Raw genomic sequence first — 21,252 nt, forward strand, 5'->3', positions numbered from 1 at the left:
TCATTCTCTTTTGGTGCTGCACCAGCATGCAGATGTTTGCCTTAATAATTAAAAAAAAAAGAAATAAGTGAAAGAGTTAGATTGTTAAAAATGGTGCCATGTCAAGCTTTTTCTCTGGGAATGAATAAAATAGACATTGAAAAATTCGAAAGACAAATCATTTTTATTTGGAATTTTATAGTCTTTAATTTTGTTTTTACAATAACAACTTTAAAAAAGTAACAGATTTTTGAGAATATGAATAAGTGAGTACATGATTTTGCATATGAGTAAATAAGCACATTGACATCACAATATTTAAAAGTAGAGTAGTTTTTCATCTTATTGAAATGAAGAGCCCACTATTTTATCTTTATGTCAGGGGAAATAGAAAAAATGAATTTATTTTACCACTAACTATTTTATTGATTGTGTAATTGGGTTGTCAAGACTGAACCACAATCTTTTTTTATTAATTGATCTTTTTAATTATAAAGAACAGTAGAGTATATTTTGACATATTATACGTACATGGAATATAACTCAGGATCCCATTCTGTGTTGTACATGATGTGGAGTTACACTGGTCATGTATTCATGTATGCATGTAGGAAAGTTCACATTTGATTCACTCTACCATCTTTTCTATTCTCCCTGCCCCTTCCCTTTATTCCTCTTTGTATAATCCAATGAACTATTATCTGCCCCCCTCACCATACTTTGCCTTAGCATCCACACATCAGAGAGAACTTTTGACCTTTGGTTTTCTGGGACTGGCTTATTTCACTTAGCCTGATAGTTTCCAGTTCCATCAATTTACAGGCAAAAGCCATAATTTCATTCTTCTTTATGGTTGAGTAATATTTCATTGTGTGTATGTATCAGATTTTCTTTATTCACCTTCATCTGTTGAAGGGCGCCTAGGTTGGTTGATTCCATAATACAACTATTGTATAAGCATTGATGTGTGGCATCACTGTAGTAAACCGATTTTAAGGGATTTGGGTGTATTCCAAGGAGTGGGAAAACTGGGTCAAATAGTGCTTCCATTTCAAGTTTTCTAAGGAATATCCTTACTGCTTTCATAGTGTTTGCACCAATTTGCAGTCCCACCTGCAATGTATAAGTGTACCTTTCCCCCCACATCCTTGCCAACATTTATTGTTACTTCTATTCTTGGTAATTGCAATTCTGACTAGAGTGAGATGGAACCTCAGTGTAATTTAAATTTACATTTCTCTAATTGCTAGAGACATTGAATATTTTTTTTCATATTTTTCAACCATTCATATTTTTTCTTCTGTGAAGTGTCTATTCGGCTCCGTTGCCCTTCTATTGAATGGGTTATTTGTTTGTTTTGGTGTGAAGCTTTCTAAGTTGTTTGTAAATCCTGGAGATTAATGCTCTGAGGTGCAGGTGACAAAGATTTTCTCCAATTACGTAGGCTCTCTCTTCGTGTTCTTGATTGTTTCCTTCACTGTGAAGAAGCTTTTTAGTTTGAAACCATCCCATTTATTGACTTTTGATTTCACATCTTGCACTTTTGGATTCTTGTTGAAGAAGTTTGTTCCTAAGCCAACGTGATAGAGAGTTGGGCCTACTTTTTCTTGTAGTGGGCAAAGGGTCACTAGTCAAATGCCAAGATGCTTCATCCACTTTGAGTTGAGTTTGTATAGGATGAGAAATTGGGGTTAATATCATTTTACTACATTTGATTTTCAGGTTTTGAGCACCACTTGTTGAAGAGGCTTTTTTATCCAAAGTACGTTCATGGCACCTTTGTCTAGAATGAGAGAACTGTATTATGCCATTGGTCTTCATGTATGTTTTTATGCCACTATCATGCTGTTTTTGTTACTATAGCTTTGTAGTATAATTTAAGGTTGGGTCTTGTGATGACTCCTGCATCACTTTTCTAAGGATTGCATGGGCTAGTTTGGGCCTTATATATTTCCAAATTAATTTAATAAGTGCCTTTTCTATTTCTATGAAGAACATCTTTGGAATTGGAATTGGAATTGCATTAAATCTTTATGGCACTTTTGGTAGTATGGCCACGTTGACAATATTAATTTTGTCTATCCAAGAACATGGGAGATCTTTCTATTTTCTAATGTCTTCTTCTTTAGCATTGTATAGATTTCATTGAAGAGATCTTTCACAAATTAGATTGATTCCCAAGTACTTTATTTTATTTTATTTTTTGAGACTATTATGAATGGGATAGTTTTCCTAATTTCTCTTTAAGCTGATGCATCACTGATATATAGGAACACATTTGATTTATCAGTGTTAATTTTATATCCTGGTACTATGTTGAATTCATTTATGAGTTTTAGAAGTTTTCAGGTGGAGATTTTTGGGTCTTCTAAATATAGAATCTATGTCATCAGCAAACAGGGATAGTTTGAATTGTTCTTTGCCTATCCATATCCTTTAATTTCTTTCTACTAATTGCTCTGCCTAGAGTTTCCAGGACTTTAACGAATAGAAGTGGAGAAAGAGGGCATTCCTATCTTGTTCCAGATTTTAGAGGGAATTATTCTTCAATTACAATGATGTTGGCTCAAGTTAGTGTATTTAGCTTTTACAATGTTGAGTTATGTTCCTACTTACCCCTAGTTTTTCTAATGTTTTGAGCATGAGTGAATGCTAAATTTTGTCAAACACTTTATTTGCACCAATTGAGATAATCATGTGATTCTTGTCTTTAAATTTACAGATGTAATGAATTACTTTTATTTTTTTCCCTAGGTCGAACAAACCTTGCATCCCTGGGATGAACCCCACTTGATTGTGGTGAACTACCTTTTTAGTATGTTTTAGTATGTGATTTTCCATCATTTTATTAAGAATTTTTGTGTCTATGTTCATCAGGGATATTAGTCTGAAGTTTCTTTCCCTGATCTGTCTTTGGTTTTGGTATCAGGGTGATACTAACTTCATAGAATGAATTTGGAAGTATTCCCTCCTTTTCTATTCCATGGAATAGTTTGAGGAGAACTGGTGTTAGTACTTCTTTGAAGGTCACTTATAGCTATGACTAAGAATCCATCTCATCCTAGGCTTTTTTTTTATAGGCTTTTTGGCATCTTCAATTTCATTACTTGAAACTGGAATGTTTAGATTTTCTATGTTCTCCTGGCTCAATTTATGTAGGTCATATGTCTCTAGAAATTCATCCATGTTTTCAAGTATTATTTTGTTGTGATCTATTTGAGTTTTGAGGTGTGAAGGGTTTGATATACATAGATGTTCCATTGTTTGGGACATAAATACTTATAAATGCTATCTTTTGTTGATATAAAATTTCCTTAAGCAAAGGAAATTTCCTATAAAATTACCTTCTTTTTCCTTTCTGCTTAACTTTGGCCTGAAGTCCACTTTATCTGATATGATAGAATCCCCTGCTTGTTTCTGATATCTGTGTGAATAATGTTTTTTTCCCCATCTTTTTGCCTTGTCTTTGTATGTCTTTGCCTATGAGGTGAACCTCTTGGACACAGCATATTATTGGGTCTTCTTTTCTAAATCCAATCTGCCAATCTGTGTCTTTTGATTGATGACTTTAGGCCATTTATATTCAATATTATTATTCAGATATGATTTTTATTTCCTATCATTTTGATTTATTTGTGGTTTTAATTTGAATTAGTTTATCCTAATGTGGATTACAATATAGTCTTTGATTAACTATTTTTCCAGTGTAATTTCTCCCATTGCTGGTTTTCACTTTTATTTTTCATTTCTTCTTTACGAAATATTTTATTGAGTATGATATTTATAGAGCAGCCTTTCTAGTTGTGAATTCTTTTAATTTTTGTTTATTGTGGAAGGTTTTTATTTCATTGTCAACTCTGAAGTTTAATTTGTCTAGGCATAGTAATCTTGGTTGACATATTTTCTTTCAGGTATTGCTGTATAATGGCTTTGAGGGTCTGGGTTGAGAAATCAGCTGCTATCTGGATTGGTTTCCCTCTCAATATAACATGTCATTTTTTTCGGGTAATCTTTAAAATTTTATGTTTATTCTGTTTGTTAGGTATTTTCATAATGATGTACTTTGGTGTGGGTCTATTGTAATTTTGTTTATTTAGGGTTCTCTATGTTTCTTATATTGGATTTTCCATTTCATTATTAACATTTGAGAAATTTTCAGATATTATTTTATTGAAAAGATTGTGCATTCCATTGGTTTGTATCTCTCAGCATCCCTCTATCCCAATAAATCTTAAGTGTGGTCTTTTCATGTTATCCCATATTGTTTGGAAGTTCTGTTCATGGTCTCTTAACATCTATTCTTCATGGTCAACTTTATTTTCAAGATTATATATTCTGTCTTCATTGCCTAAAACTCTCTCTTCCACATGGTCTAGTATGTTGGTGACTCTGTTGAATTTTTAATTTGGTTTATTGATACCTTCATTTTGAGAATTTCTGCTTAATTTTCTTTCAGAATCTCCAGCTCTTTATTGAAGTGATATTTTGCTTCCTGTATTTTCTCTTTGATGTTATTCCTTACATCATTCTTTATCTCACAGATCAATTTAACTATGACTATTCTAAATTCCTTCTCTAACATTTCTTCCACTGTGGCATTGCTGGATCCTGTTATTGAAGTACCTTATTTTGTTTGGAAATATTTTCCCTTGTTTTTTCCTGGTGTTTGGGTCTACTCATCTAACAGTATGGATTTGAGGCAGTAATTTCTACCCTGTTGAACCTCAATTGTTCTGGGGATGGAAAACAAAGGAGTGAGGGAGGGAGCTATTCTAAAATACAAACAAATTATCTTTGTAAAGGGCCAAAGAAGCCAGTAGAAAATTTTCTTTAAGAACATTGTTTTTGCTCCAAGAAAAGGATCACTTTTTTTCATTTGATGTTGCATATGTACTTACAATATATGCATTTTATCCTGGAGGGGTCTGTACTTCTTAAAATTCACATGAAATTATGTAAATATTCAGATCAGTATTAGTAGAGAGGGTAGAGTTATGTTTATGTAAAAGTTTTAGTAAGATTTTTAAAAATTTTCTAAATTTTTCATTTTTTCAGACTGCATTTTGATTCATTGTACACAAATGGGGTACAACTTTTTGTTTCTATGGTTGTACATGATGTAGATTCACACTATTCATGTAATCATCCATCTACATAGGGTAATGATGCCTGTCTCATTCCACCATCTTTCATACCCCTACCACCTCCACTCTCTCATTTCCCTCTATGAAATCCAAAGTTCAGTAAGGTGTTTAGTGTATGAAAAAAGAGATGGGAGAAGGAATTTTGATTTATGAATAAAATTGCTTATTTTTTCTCTAATTTCTTCTTTTCATCTTTACTTAAAAATCACCATCCCATTTCAATTCCATGTTATCTTTATTGTCCCTTGCTACACCTGTTCCCTCCCAATTTGTCTTACTTCATCTACTCCGGATACTCTGAACACATTCTATCCTGGAAGACTGATAGTCATGAGAGGAAGAACAAGCTCAAGCTTGAGTATACTAGAAGTATACTGAACATAAAAGTTTGATCATAATCAACATGTTTTATTAACTTGTAGTTAAATAATGAGCTTGAATCTAATTGCTTGGTTAGCACATTGAGAAGTATTACAGAATATTACCATAAGAATCTTAAAGATTTAGAGACTAGAGAGTACCAGAAACTTTAATAAAAGAGACTAATTAAGGCTGTCAGTGAGAGATGAGTTGATGGGAAATATATTAAGAGCATATTGTTCAAGAAGGCAAGTGAAAGGAGTATTTCAAGAAGGAAGTAAGCAGCTCTGCCAAAAGGTTAGTTTTGTTGAGGTCAGTTATTGCTGACATGCTGGAAAAACTGAAGTTGAGCCAAGTCATTTTTAATAATAAACTAGGGAAGTTGAATAACAAATGAAGATAGATAAAGTAAAGCCCGTGGAGATAGATAACATTTTTGTTGAGTTTTTCTAGAAAAAGTGAACAAAGTAATTAGATGGTATCTGGAAGAATACTTTCAATTAATGAAGGGTACCTTTTAGAATGCTCCCATGTACATACTGTAATGCAGAGAGAGATGCTAAGATGATTAGGGAAAGGAAATTGGAACAACAATAAAATCCTGAGAAAGCATTGGAAGATGGCATTCAATGCAAGGTTGATGTGGGAGACGATCAGAAGTAATCCATCCTTGCAGTCTTTGTTAAGTTAGAATATGCATAAGATATAGGAGAAAGTTTGGTAGATTTACTGGTAGAGGAAAAAATAAATTTTCTTCTAATTGTTCTTTTTGCTTGACTAAATCAGAAGTAAAGTCAACTCAGTTGGAAATGAGAAAGTGTGGCCATATGAAAATAATTAATTATGTGTAAAATAGTGATTTGGTAGATCGGGAGACCAAAATGACTGGGGAAATGTATGAGAATTATCAAGTAACACTGAAACACCTCTTGAGATTTGTGAGCCCAATCCACACAGTTTTCTGTTTTCTTCCATTCATTTTTAGCTATTTTCAGGTTTGGCCATGGAGTTCACCAAGATTTGGGTTATTCAGGGTTATACTTTCTTTCAAATTAACACAGGGAGTTGAAAATATGTCTGAAAGTACTATGATTATGAGTCATTAAATCTAACATGGGTGTTAAAAAAAAAGTATAAGTGACAGGTATTGAGGATGAGTTGGAGATGATCAGTGGATAGATACCAAGTTGTTAGATAGAATTTTTGACCAGATATTGAGCTACAAAGCATAGTAGCATGAATAATTATGAATAAAAAGACAAAGAGAATGATCCTTAATATCAGTTATTACTTTTGAAAATATGAATGTATTCCTGTATGGTAGACAACTTTTCATCACTGGGATCAAAATACCCGACAAGAACAAATTAGAGAAGTAAAAATTCAATTTGACTCACAGTTTCAGAGTTTTAGTCCATGGTTGCTTGAATGTACTGATTGCTCTGAGCCCAAGATAAGGCAGAACATCATGTGTTAGCATCCAGGTAGCCGAGGGGCGGGGGCCACATGAAAGAGGAACTCTTCCAGGACACATTCCTAGTGACCCACAGTTACCACCCAGTTAGTTCATTCAAATTACAATGGATTGATTAGTGTATAGCTCTCATAAGCCAATCTTTTTACTTATGAATATCCCTACATTAACACAGAAATTTTGGGGTAAATATCTCATATCTGAACACTAACATCCAAATGTTAACCTGAGATTAAATTCCAGTGCTGTAAGAATCATATTCAAAATCTTTCCATTTATCTATGGAAGTACATCCTCAATAATCTGTATAATTCCTCCAGAATCCATAATTAGCTTTAGTCGTAAGTCCTTTCACTGACATAATTAATAGTTCACACAGCATGTAGAAAATTTGTGATATTGAGCAACTTGATTCCTGTCTACGAGTTCATTGGGAAAAATGTAAGAATTGTGCACTTACCTCATTACTTCCACTATTTCCCCATTTCCTCCCACTGGGAAACATGTGCAATGGCTAATATTTATAGGTACTAGGAAAACAAATATGAGCACATCAGAGTTTTAGAATTTGGCAAGAGAGATATGAAAACAAATAATTAAAGCATTAAGTTTTATTTTAATGGGTACAAATTGCAAGTTGAGCACAGAGGAAATGCTTAATCCTCCTTAGGTAATTCAGGAAATGCTTTGTCATGGCAACACTTTAAATACATTTAAAAAATAGGCAGCTGAAAGTGGAAATTTTATAAACTAGAAAGTGGTACAGAGGTATAAAAATTCTAAAGGGGTTTCACCCTTACTAATATTCTCAAGTTCAGAGAAAATACAATTGGAATGTTTTTGTTGTGTGAAGTGGACATTTTGAATTTCTAATCTAATATTTTTTAAATCTTGCTCTAAGTTCATAATGGCTCTTTTAAGCAATGCCAATTCTATTCAAATAAAAATATTCCCTCTCAGTATTTCCAGAGCTATTTCCCCAGCATGCAGCATTCCATCCAGAGATTGTGTATTCTTGCAGTTCTCAAGCACAGGCTTTTTACCATGGTCTTGATCAGGATCAAATGGTTACTCTCATGCTTTAGTCAGCTTTTGCTTTGGCCTGATCAAAAGACCTGAGAAAAACAACTTAGAGGAGGAAACATTTATTTGCCTCTTCTTTTCAGAGGTTCAGTCCATGGTGGGCTGGCTGGACCCAAGGTGGGGAAGAACATCATGGTGAAAGGGTGTGGCAGAAAGGGAAGCAACTCAGACATGGCTAGCAGGAAGTGGAGAGAAAACTCCACTCACTAGTGATAAAACATAAATCCCAAAGGTATGCCCCCAGTGACCCACCTACTTCTCCTTACTCCTTTCTTCTTACTTGTATTGGTTAGAAAAAGGAAATAAGAGTGGGCAGCACATATAGAGTTCTCTACCATAAGTATCTATATTCTTTAACATTGTGACTACAACAGGATTAGGAGCTATATAGAAGAAATACAGAGGGGAAAATAATTCAGTTGAGACCAATGAATTTGAGATACTTAAGGGATATCCTGATATGCATGAGCACTCTGCAATGCAATTTTTGGACCTCAAGAAGGAGACCTTGGCTGGAGATACTTTGGCAGACTTCCCATTGTCCATGGGAATGGAAATGGGAGGCCAGATGAGGTCACATAGGGAAATGATTATAAAATGAAATCATTATGAATGAATGAGCACTTGAGTGTAAAGCCACAAGAGAAGTCCAGGATTTTCCATGTTAGTCGGTGCTGGGAACATTAACTGGGTGATGACATCATTAAAGATGCTAGCACCTCATCCCCTGCCCAATTCTAGGAGAATCTGGGATTCTAATTTCTCTGAAAACAAATATGAGACCTATTCAAATTTGACTAAAATATGTGATTGTACAGTGTCATTCATGGACCTTCCTGCAATTAAAGCACCATTTGTATACTGTTTGAAGATGTTACCACTAAATATTTCTCTTCTACTTGGGGGTGGGGAGGTTCCTAGTATATATTTGAAATTGTATTAATTGAGCAGCTTGGGAATGAAACAAATACTAAATGTTATAAAACTTAAGATTTTTATTGCCAGAATATTATTATATATTTGTGTAACACATTTTAATAAATGCAAGAACACTATCAATGCATCACAACAAATTTTTCTTAAACTTTGATGTGAATCATCCCTAAAAGCTCACTCTCATTTTCTCATTTCACTCATTTTCTCATTTCTGAGCACCTTCCTCTCTCTCTCATGCGTACCCCATCATATGATATTCATTCTCCTTACTACTTGAGTTCCATTTAAACTGGCATGTCTCTTCAGAAGACTCATGAACAATTTTGTACCAGTATATCTGCTCTTATCTGTGTTCCACAGCACAGCAAGGTAGACGTCAACCTTATGACAAATTATAGCTACTCTAGAGGGTTTTTCTTGTATTCAAAGCCAGTGATTGTCCCAGTTTTCCTACCTCTCCCTATAATTCACAAGAAAACACCAGCAAAAATATGAATGTCATCTGTTATTCTACAAAGGTCATTCTGATTCTCTCCAGGGACTGGAAAAATTAACCAAAATCAGAGCTAAGTTGTGTTTTTGTCTCAGGCAACTCAGACATATCCTTCAATTAAATTATTTAAAAATTTTCTTCACCTAATATATAAAGTAATTACTAACCTTTCATTGCATGAAGTCATCTGGAAATATTTTCTGGTGGATAGCTAAACCACCTTATCCTATTATAGCAATTCTTCTCTTTCATACTCCTTAAATACATATAAACACAAAACCCTGCATTTTTTGCCTTAATTTTTGAAATGTCATCTTGTCATGCATTATATATTTGGTTTTGTATCTAGGTTTGGCATTCAATTTTGTGGTTTGGGTTTTCTTTGTTTTTGTTGTTTTATTTGTAACTTGCTTTTGGTTTTATCTATTTATTGATATTAAGCTGTCCTAATTTGTACAGTTTTATATCATGACTATATACTTGGTAGGTCATGTATTCCTCCTTTCATTTTTTTTAATGTTATTTATTTCTCTTTAATTAATATTTTACTTATATTTCTCATTTACTATTGCATTTAATATTCAATTTTCTATGTTCCTCAGAAAGTTTAGAATCAGACTTTTAGATTTTGAAAAACAAATATGTATTGAAATAAACAGTTCTTAATTGTGGCAGCTTGATATACAAACATGACCATAATCAAGATAGGATCATTTCATTACCCCAGGAGTTCGCTCATGACCAATTACAATATCCATCCCCACAGACAATATTTCTTCCACCATAGGTTTAAGTTTTGCATCTTCATTAGTCTCATATAAATGGTTTTATACAGTTCATACCCTTTTATATCTCAGTCAGCTAATGTTTTTGATATTCATCTATATTTTTGTGTTAGTAATTCATTCTTTAAATGCAGAACATCTCTGTGAAGGATGAAATAAAATAACTTCTTCATGAGTACTATTTTACTTGAAAGAATCCTGAATATTATTGTTTATACTTTCAAATTTAGATCCATAATCCTGAGAGCTTTATAAAGGTTAGGAAGGCTGTAAAAGAGAGCCTTATTAGTCAAATAAATAAACACTGTAACTGGTTTAGGTACTGTATGATAATAAACTGGTGAACACATAACTTTTTCCTCACAGAATGCATAACATAATGAGAGGCAAGATTTTTTGATATTATATTTGACATTATTTGCATTTATGTCAATATTCCTCATTTACATTCACCATATAACAGCCCAAAATCACATATCATAATACTTTTCAAGCTTTTTTATCTTAATATTTAAAGTGTTATAGTGGAAAATACTAAAATATGATAATATTTGAAAGACAACCAAAGGACATTAAAGATATTTTGGGAACATTCTAACTTTGCTTACAGTAAAATAGTTGGGTTTATCTTTATGTGCCTTCCATTTATGACACTGAATGTCCATTTCTTTCATACTATATAAGGAGAAGAATGACATATCTAATTGGTTTTTCTTAAATGCAGTTTTAGTAACCAAGAAGTAAGATTTTTCTGTGAATACCATTCTACCTAATGAATTAATAAATTATTTGAAATGTGCATGTTTACAATGATAAGAAGCTATAATTCTGGATAATAGATACCAGGAAGGTATTTTCTGCTCTGGCACTTACTAACTCTTTGATCTAGGGCAATTTTTATTTAATTATTTTATAATTCATGACATTATCTATAAATTGGGGTAATAGGCATCCTTATATCAAGGAGTAGTGAGAGATTGGGAGGATATAATGAAATAATGCTTGTAATATTATTGTGCATGTGAAAAATTTCAAATGAATGTTACCATCAGCTAAGGTTGTCTTTAAAATATAACCCACATCTCCACCTGCTTTACCCACATCTCTTCCAAGCCCAAATTATCCTCTTCCAAGCCCAAATTATTGGTAGACATTGAACTTAGTTTCACAACTTAAAACATGTGTGCATCTCCCCTGCCCCTGTGTGTGTGTGTGTGTGTGTGTGTGTGTGTGTGTGTGTGTGCGCGCGCACGCACGCATATTTCCCTGGGAGACTCACAGTCCAGAGTACTTAAAAAGAGAACTTTTTTCCCCCGCAGGGTGGAAAATTATTTACAAGAGTATAACTGTGTTGTGTCAAGAGTGTCAACATGAGGCCCAGATAACATTGCCAAGACTGAGATGGCCAGAAAGCAGAGTCAGAAAAGGGAGAGTGACAGAGTATTACTTGGTTTTATCTGTCAGTGACTGAGTGAATAATCAGCTTATGATTGTTTAAATGGCTATGGTTGCTTAATCCCCAAAATTTATATTTAGTTTAAAGTATTAGGGTCTGAGAAAAACAAATCTATGAAAGCTAAAATGAAATGGCCTACTCAAAAGAATAATCCTTTACTTCAAAAAGATACTGAATTTATATTATTTAGGTTTAAAAATTTGGAAGCACATTGCAGATTTGGAAAGCAATAAAGGATTAGAAGGTTGGAATAAGGGACCTTTGAAATAAGATTATTAGTGCTCAGAGAGGATTTAACCGTGAGATGAAGTAATTGTTTTTGTATCAACATATGTTCTAATACCTTGGTGCAAACAGTTAGCATCTAGAATATACGTTCTGAATTGGAAAAATATTGTTTTTGCAGATACGAGAGTCCTTTAAAACTATCACAAAGAGACCACACCTGTACTTTTAAATAGTCTCAATCATGTTATCAAAATGGTGTCTATTTTGATAAAGGTGAAATGCAGGGACACTGTGTAGTTTGCATACACGCATGAGTTCTTGAAGAGAAAATGAAGTGCTTCATCTTCTGGGAAGAAAAATCAGTTATAATAAAGAAACTGTCTACAATGACAGTTTCTTAAGAGATGACAGGAGAAATAACAATGATAATTATAGGAATAAGAATTTACATTTATTTCCTGTTTATTCTGTGCATAGGCACTGTTTTAAGTGCTTTACCTGCAATTGTGCCTTAATTTTTAGAACAGATTTATGAGATATTTTATTCCAGCTTTTTAGATGAGATAAATGAAACGATTTAAAGTTGACACTTGGGCTCCTGAGAAAATGGTCTACAGCAAATATACTCTATTATTGCTCAAAAATCTAACCATTACATCACAAATAAAAGTTATTTTATTTTTAATGTTTTCCTGCTAAGACAATAAATGGATATTTTCCCTGAGGTTATCTGTTAAGTGCTTTTTTTCTCTATCTGGTGGAGCAACACTTTCATCACACATTTTAAAAAATAATATTTTCATTTGCTTCTTTGAGTTTGTCTTTAGTGCTTAACAGATATGTCATTAAATCATTAAAACTTATGAGGCTCAGTGGTTTTCACATTTTAAACTGGATTTCACATTTTTAAACTCCTTTGAGAACTTTTTAAATAAAATGAATACAGAGTGTCTGGCCCATGGAGTGATGTGCAGTGAATGATATATTAATGCCACTGGAAAGTATAAGAATTTATTAAGCCAGGCTTAGGGTTTACTTTATTTTTCTTGTGTATTTACATACCAAAATTTTCCAGTGCAAAGTTTGCAAATTTTATTGTACATAGTGGCTATTGACTCCAATACATGTAAATTAAAATTAAAAGCTGTCTGCTGCTATCTACTTCTCTACAGAAATTTCAACTTTTCTCTTTCTTCTGAAAATGGTGTTGCATTTTAATGTCTAGATGATACTGAAGTATAGCCAAACAGCAGCTTTTCGGTTGTTAATTTACATACATAGGAACCTCATAATCTCTGTGTGTACATAACAATTATCTGGAGCTGTGTGTTTTAACAAGACATTCTTGGTCCTAGAAAATCTTCCAGTATGTCTGGGGTAGGCACAGACGTCTGATTCAATACTCACTTGATATATTAAACTAGAAGTATAAGACTATATCATGATATTCTTAATAACAGAAAAATTTTAAGACAAGCTTTTCATGCATGTTGTTTCATTACAACGACCAAATGTGAGACTCATAGATTTATATGTTCTATGATTTGGATTTGGTCCATGTGTTGGAAACTTGGTCCCTAGGCTACTGGAAGATGGTGCGGACCTTTAAGTGGTGGGGTCTAATGGGGGCTCCTTTCATCATTAGGGGTGTTGCCCTTGGAAAGGATTACAATAGACTCTCTTAGTTCTCTCAAGAGTTGTTATTAAAAGAAGCAAGCCTGTACTCACCCAGATCTCTTTGCTTCCTGATTTGAGACATGCTGTTTTTGCAATGAGGCCTTTATACAAGCCTACACTATGCTGCTGGACTTTCAGTTTCCAAAACTTTGAGCTAAATAAACCTCTTTACTTCATAAAGCTAGGCTGTGCCAGGTGTTTTCCTATAACAACAAATAGTGGACTAATACAATATGTTATACTTTTTCATACTAGCATCATATCAAGTGAAATCATAGATAAATACATCAAGCTTTATGTGTGTATAAGTGTGTGTGTGTGTGTGTGTGTGTGTGTTTTCTCAGTGTTATACAGAATCAAAATTTGAAATTACATTTGTTTGAACTCCAAAATATTTGCTGAGAGTGAAAGATCTAAGTACTTCTCCCAGATCACAGGGTACGATATCCGTTTGGGAATATGGCATGCAGGCTCCCAGTCTATTTCTTTTCTGACACTTACAAAATATGTATCCCATGGAGAAGAGCAGATCTTAAAACACATAGAGACTGTTACAGGTTAAACAGAGACACTTGGACTACCCAGTCCTCTAAACTTCTCAAAATAGTATGCAATATGATTCCTTGATGATTTAAATGCTATTGACATTTTAGCTAATGATTTTTTCCAAATTAATTTTAGGTTAGCTCAGGAAAGCTCTTTCCTTCTTTGTAATTATAGCCCCTAAAAAGGTTTTTAAGAAATATTTACAAAATGCAAACTGTCTTCCTACTAGATAAGGGGTTTCTTTAACCTTTCATTGGTCTATAGCATTATATGTATCACATATTTTTGCTTTTCTTTAAGTCTTGAATTCTTCTGGTTTCTTTCTTCTGTTCTTTCATAATGTATAGTTCTGTTCTTTCTTAATGTATAATTCATTCACCATAATGTCTTATTCCCTTTCTCCATTCTCCCTTCCCTTCATCTTTCCTTTATTCTATGAAGTGCTTTTAAGTAAATATCTGGAACAATGCCATGTGTTAGATAAAAAGCAAGCAAGCAAACAAAAATACCTGCCTGCCCTCATTCACTTTGCAGTTTATCTTTCAGAATTGCATTTTCCATTCTTAGCCTCAGTAGATCTTCAACTTGTCTCAATCAATGTGACATACATAACACACATGAACAAACCACACATGTGCAAATGAGCACCTGCATATACCATATACATGCACTCATGTGCATGACATCCACAAGATGTCACATATGTGCATGCAGAACAAACACAGACACGTACATATCACACACATGATATAGGCATGTCAATAAAATGCAATGCTATTTATTTGTTTTAATATTAAAAGTAAATGTAAATTGAAAAAAAACACTTGATTCAACCTAACTGAAAATTTGAAGACATTTATCTCTGAAAACTTTAAAAGTTACAAAATAAAATAAGAACAGCTAAATTTCACTTTGTTGGGGGAAAAACTTAACTATGTGAACTTGTGGGTAGTGAAAAATCCATTATACAATCTTAACATTTGCTTAGTCTGTATTTTTGACTAATGCCTGCACTCAGATTTTACTGAGAGTGAAGAAAAGACAGATTATTGAATTTTTTTCCTTTAACAGTCTATTCCTACATTGTGAAATGCAGTAAAATAGTCAAAAGATAGGTAGTGGGGGGGAGAGGACAAGCAGCAAGAAAATCTGCATTCCAACTTTCCCATTGCGGGGTGCCAGGATCTGACGGTATGCTGAGTTATCAGTATTCATACATGACAGATTGAAGTCCAAGAAGCTGAGCACATTCCTGCACTAATGCATCTGTGGAAACGTGGAAAGGATTGAAAAATACTAACGATGGAAAAGCCATTGCTTTTGTAAAATGTCCACACCATTCTCTCTACCGTGTCCTAGTTTTGTGAATGCCATCTTTAGCCTTAGGTCTATTTATTTCATTTTTTGTTTTGTCCTTACGATTTCAAAACATGATTAGAGCTTACTGTGACAGATGAGTTGGCTCAGAGAATTTTATGCTTTGGTTTCAGGGAAGAAAATATAATTTTCAATCCAGATGGGATATATATTTTATATACTTTATATTAGACATAAATACAACTAGAGATAAAGCAAAAAGAAGGAGATTGGGAAGAAAACAAAAAGGAAGACAGGAAGGGAAAATGGGTAGGAAGGAAGGAGAAGAAACTGATTGAGAAAGAGAATGAAATGGAATAGACAAGTCAGTAAATACAGGTTTTAAATCAGTGATACTAATTTCTGTTTTCTGAGGTTGAATACAGAAATGATTAATCAAGCTGCTTCATAAACTAAAAACAGGAAGCTTCTCATACATATATTCTGAGATGGAAAATAAGGAACCACAATAGGAGTAACAGAGATACTTATAAATACCTGTATGGCTCAAAAAGTTCCAGAAAGCCTCACATCTTTGGTTTTCATGACCTTGCACATACTCCTGGGAGAGGTTTTCAGAGAACCTATCTTAAAAGTGTGTAAAGAAACTTGGGAATGAATTGTTTTTGTCCACTTTGTCCTTGCTAAAACAGAATAGCAAAAACTGGTAAAAGTATAATGAACAGAAACTTATTGACTTATAGTTCTGGAAGCTGAGAAGCCTGAGATCCAGGGGCCAGCATCTGGTGAAGTCATTCTTGCTGGGTCACCCATAGCAGAAAGTCAAAGAAAGGGTGAAAGAGCTAAAGTTAAATAGGGGGCTAAACTTGTCCCATTATAAGAAAATTACTCCCACGATAGCATCATTAATTCAGTTGTGAGGATGGCACTCCCATGATACAAACACCTCCTGTTAGGTTCCACCCTCCCCACCAGCATTGCACACTGGGGACCATGTTTCCAACATAACAATTTTGGGGAACATTGTTCGAAATCTAAAGTGAATTGAATATATTTAGGATTTCAGTTAGTGCTTTCAGTATGAGAAATAAAGGTGAAAATTTTTTATGTCCTGTTTTTTCCTTCTTAGACTGCAAGATGCAATTGCATTTATAGGAGCTATGCAAGGATGCATTTCCTATATATTTCATAGGACAGATTTCAAAGCATAGGTTGTACAACTCTACTACCTGTAACTTGGGAGCTAGGACTTCCCTACTACATTAAATGACAGGTTTAAAGTTTAAATTTCATTTAGATATACTAATTGAGCCCATGTTTCTTTAATTTCCTGCATTTTATTCAATGTTTAGTAAATATTAACCCCTATCATCTGGCATTCTGGTGTGCACTTGATAAGTAGCTATAAGAAAACCATACAGGGTTCTGGTAAATTGAGTATTACATTTAATGAGAGGAACAATATAAAGAGGTAAGTACACAATAATATAAGATTGTAAGTGGAGAAAGGCACTATGAAGAAAAATAAGTAGATGGTATGAGAGAGAATAAAGGATGAAATTATTTGAGAAAACATGGAAGCACTTACCTTAAAAAATGTGTTAAACATTTCAAGGGGAGAATGGGCAGAGATCAAAATTTCATGTAATGTAAATACCTGTCTTGAATATCATTAATTGTTTTTAATGATTGAATAAACAGATTAATATCTGTTTTACCAGCATTATATAAAATAATTTAAAACAACAATGATATAATAAATCTAAAGATCTGAGTGCACTATATATTTTACAGAAAATGTACTAAATATTAACACTATAAATGCATAAGTATACCAAAAACATTCAATTTTTGCTTTTCTACTATGAAATAGTGCACAAAATTCTAAATACATTCATACAATTTGAGTCTGACTTACCTGTCACAAAAATTCAAAATGGAAGGTATCACTAATTTGCATTTTTTACATGAGAGAACTCTATTTAATACAGCTCATGCAACTTTTCCCATAATCATTAAGCTAGTGTGAAAAAGCAACATGGTAAAAACAAGAAATTATCTAAATACAAGGCCACCAGTTTTCCTTCAGTATTTTACTGAGATCTTCAATAAGCCAAAAGAGTTTGAATAATGCAGTAAAATAGGGAAAGTGAGATGTTAAATTGGCTTCATGATTAGCCTGATATGAAAAAATGTTAATGACTAAAATCAAACATATTAAACTAACATGCTTTTCCCTTATTAGAAGAGCTCATTGCTTTTAATGAGATATTTTCAACTATTTTCTTGAGCAGCCTGTAAGTGTAAAATCAAAGACGTTTAAATGATATTTTCCCTCTCAGTGGGTACTTGTTCTTTCATTGTTGGTAAAACTCTAGGATCTAAGTACAGTGATTGACAACTTAGAGTTGTTTATGTTTCTTCTCTTTTATTTTATATTCATGCTTCCTGCAATACTTGCTTTATGAAAATAAGAATGAATGAATGAATGAACAACTGTTATTCATATGCTCTAATTTGGCTATGGATATTTTTTGATAAAACTACTTTTATTTCCTGTTGTTGGTTATCATTTCAAAACAATATCCAATCTAATTATACTTACAATCACCTTGCAAGTACACTGAGATGTGATACAATCTCTTCAGAAGATACCTCATGTTTAAAATGCACGAACACACACACACACACACACACACACACACACACACACACACACACCCCTGTGTATTTATGTAGATTCGTTTTGTTTTGTATTTCTAGAACCTCAACCTACTGGCTTACTCGCATCCAGTCTTTTCTCTACTGCAATGAGAATGGCCTCCTGGGCAGCTTTTCAGAAGAGACGCACTCATGCACGTGTCCGAATGACCAGGTGGTCTGCACTTCGTTCCTGCCCTGCACTGTGGGCGACGCCTCCGCCTGCCTGACCTGTGCACCTGACAACCGCACCCGCTGTGGCACCTGCAATACTGGTTACATGCTGAGCCAGGGGCTTTGTAAGCCTGAAGTCGCAGAGTCCACTGATCACTATATTGGCTTTGAGACTGACCTGCAAGACCTTGAGATGAAATACTTGTTGCAAAAAACGGACAGACGAATAGAGGTTCATGCCATTTTTATCAGCAATGACATGCGCCTCAACAGCTGGTTTGACCCTTCCTGGCGGAAACGGATGCTTCTCACCTTGAAGAGTAACAAATACAAGTCAAGTCTGGTCCACATGATCTTGGGTCTCTCTTTACAGATTTGCCTAACTAAAAACAGCACCTTGGAGCCCGTGTTGGCTGTTTACGTCAATCCTTTTGGAGGCAGCCACTCTGAGAGCTGGTTTATGCCTGTGAATGAAAACAGCTTTCCAGACTGGGAGCGGACTAAGTTGGACCTCCCTCTGCAGTGTTATAACTGGACACTAACTCTGGGGAACAAGTGGAAGACATTTTTTGAGACAGTACACATCTACCTGAGGAGTCGCATCAAGTCGAATGGCCCCAATGGCAATGAGAGCATTTACTACGAACCTTTGGAGTTTATTGACCCTTCCCGGAACCTGGGCTACATGAAAATCAACAACATCCAAGTGTTTGGCTACAGCATGCACTTCGACCCTGAAGCAATTCGGGACCTGATTTTGCAGCTGGACTACCCCTATACTCAGGGATCCCAGGACTCAGCACTTTTGCAACTACTAGAGATAAGAGACCGTGTAAATAAACTCTCCCCACCTGGTCAGCGTCGTCTAGATCTTTTCTCTTGCTTGCTTCGTCATAGACTCAAGCTGTCTACTAGTGAGGTGGTGAGGATCCAATCTGCTCTGCAGGCGTTTAATGCCAAATTGCCAAACACAATGGATTATGACACGACCAAATTATGTAGTTAACCATAAATGTCAAGCACAACCCAAAATCTTGAAGGAGTTTTTACAGTGCTTTTGTGGAACAGTTTATGTTTGGAAGAGTAAATTTAAATTGTCTTTTCAATATCTGTCTTATATCAGTCAATAACATTGGATGGCAATTTACACACATGAACTTGCTGACAATGAATATATTATACTGCAGTTTTGGTTTATGAATGAAATAAATACTGACCAGTCTAGAAGACATTCTACTTTTTACAATAAATTTCATTTGTAATTTTATATGTTCCGTGGCAATGCTTTTGTGCATTACATCCTCTAGAGGGAACATAAAAAGACACCAATAAAATTTTGTAGCTGAACAGTTATTAAAAAGAAGTGCTGTGGGATTCCTTTTTTCCATGAAATGAGTTCTATTTTGATATAGTTTGTTAGAACCTGGGGAGAATTCACTAAGATTTTTTAATGGAAACATTTGAAGTTCCCTTGCAATTAACTTTATGGAAAACTCAACTTGGCAGAAAGCTTAGTATTCTGTTGTTATTTTATGGGTCATAGCACAATGGCAGCGGTATGTTTACAACCTCCTTTAAGAGACCAATCCTAGAAACACAATTATTATTAAAATACTTGAATAAACTAATTCCCAAGCAAATATCAAACCATTTAGGCAAACATAGAGGAAAATCAGTGTGATTCTAAGTCATATCATGAAGAAAGTAAACCCTTAATTTCCCTAGCAACGTGCTTTGTCATTCTTTCTCTATATTCTGATAACCGATAATCAGCATACTCTGCACAATGATTTTCATTTCAAGTACTGAAAAGCTAGTCCCTCCATCACTTTACCAACATCAATAAAATAGCACTTCTAGAATTCTCAAATTGTAATGTAATGGTGTAAAAGGAATGCTCAAATAACTAGTTCAAATGTAAATAGACATTTTTTTCCCTCACAGAAAAGCTACTGTTACTAAAAGATACTTTAAGAAGAAAACCCCTTCATGAATTTTAATTCAAAATTTTGGTCTGAAAGTTACAGTGAGTTTCCATATTATTTGCAATGCAATGTTGAGATATAATTTGTTCTTTTTTCTATAGAGATAAATTTAATTTTTTCTTAGGTACATGACTGCCTCAGTAAAATGTGTTTATACCATTTATCACTCAGTTCTTTCTAGGTAGTTTATAAATATGTTCTTATTTAACAAATGCACTGTCTAGGCCACCTTTGTGGTTGAGGTCATGAAGGCATTTCTCAGGGCACAAAAGGAACTCATGACATGGATGAAAAAGATATGACTACTAACCAAAATGCCACAGACCTTCTGGATTCTTGTGCTGTTTGTTTCCAATTCCAAGACATTTTAAAAATAAGCCAGCAGTTCAGACAACAAATACTTATCCAATCTGTCATGAGCAAAGCCTTGTTTTCCTACTTAATATCTGAGCAGCTGAATTTCTTACTCTAGTTGCCTAATGTTTGTGTTTTTGCTGCACTTCCTGTCATTGTAGGAATTCAGTAGAAAATATGTACAATTATTTAACACTCACCATCTTTCTGGTGTCATCACAAATAATTAATGCTGAGGACAACTCCAGGTTGTAAACAATTATTGCCGTGTCTTTGATGGAGAAAAGCAAAGATTCAGAGTAGTTTGTCAAATTTCCTAAGATCACACTCCAAGAAGTTGAAAGATAAGCTTCCAACACAGATATTTCTGGAATGAATCTGTCCTTTTCTCATTACACCACTGAGCTTTGAATGAACCATCTTATTTACTTAATTTCATTACATGTCAAAGCTTTTAGTGAAAAAGAATCACCTAATAAATTGAGATCTAAATCAGTTAACATTGGAAAACACAGACACTTACACTATACCTGAAAAATTAAATGAAACCAGCATTGATCA

At 34.1% G+C, this 21,252-nt stretch overlaps 1 protein-coding gene across 3 annotated transcripts in view; it reads left to right on the forward strand.

Annotated features, from left to right (window-relative positions):
- The window catches only part of BRINP3 (BMP/retinoic acid inducible neural specific 3), a 392,892-nt gene extending 373,191 nt beyond the window's left edge, over window positions 1-19,701 (forward strand). For all 3 annotated transcript variants that reach the window (XM_079107246.1, XM_079107247.1, XM_079107245.1), the window contains one exon: window positions 18,242-19,701. In XM_079107246.1, the coding sequence (XP_078963372.1) occupies window positions 18,242-19,358 (1,117 nt within the window). In that variant the 3' untranslated portion in view covers window positions 19,359-19,701. The remainder of the gene's footprint in view (window positions 1-18,241) is intronic.
- The last annotated feature ends 1,551 nt before the right edge of the window (window positions 19,702-21,252 follow it).

Source organism: Sciurus vulgaris, assembly GCF_902686455.1.
Source record: "Sciurus vulgaris genome assembly, chromosome: 12".
NCBI classification, from domain to species: Eukaryota; Metazoa; Chordata; class Mammalia; order Rodentia; family Sciuridae; genus Sciurus; species Sciurus vulgaris.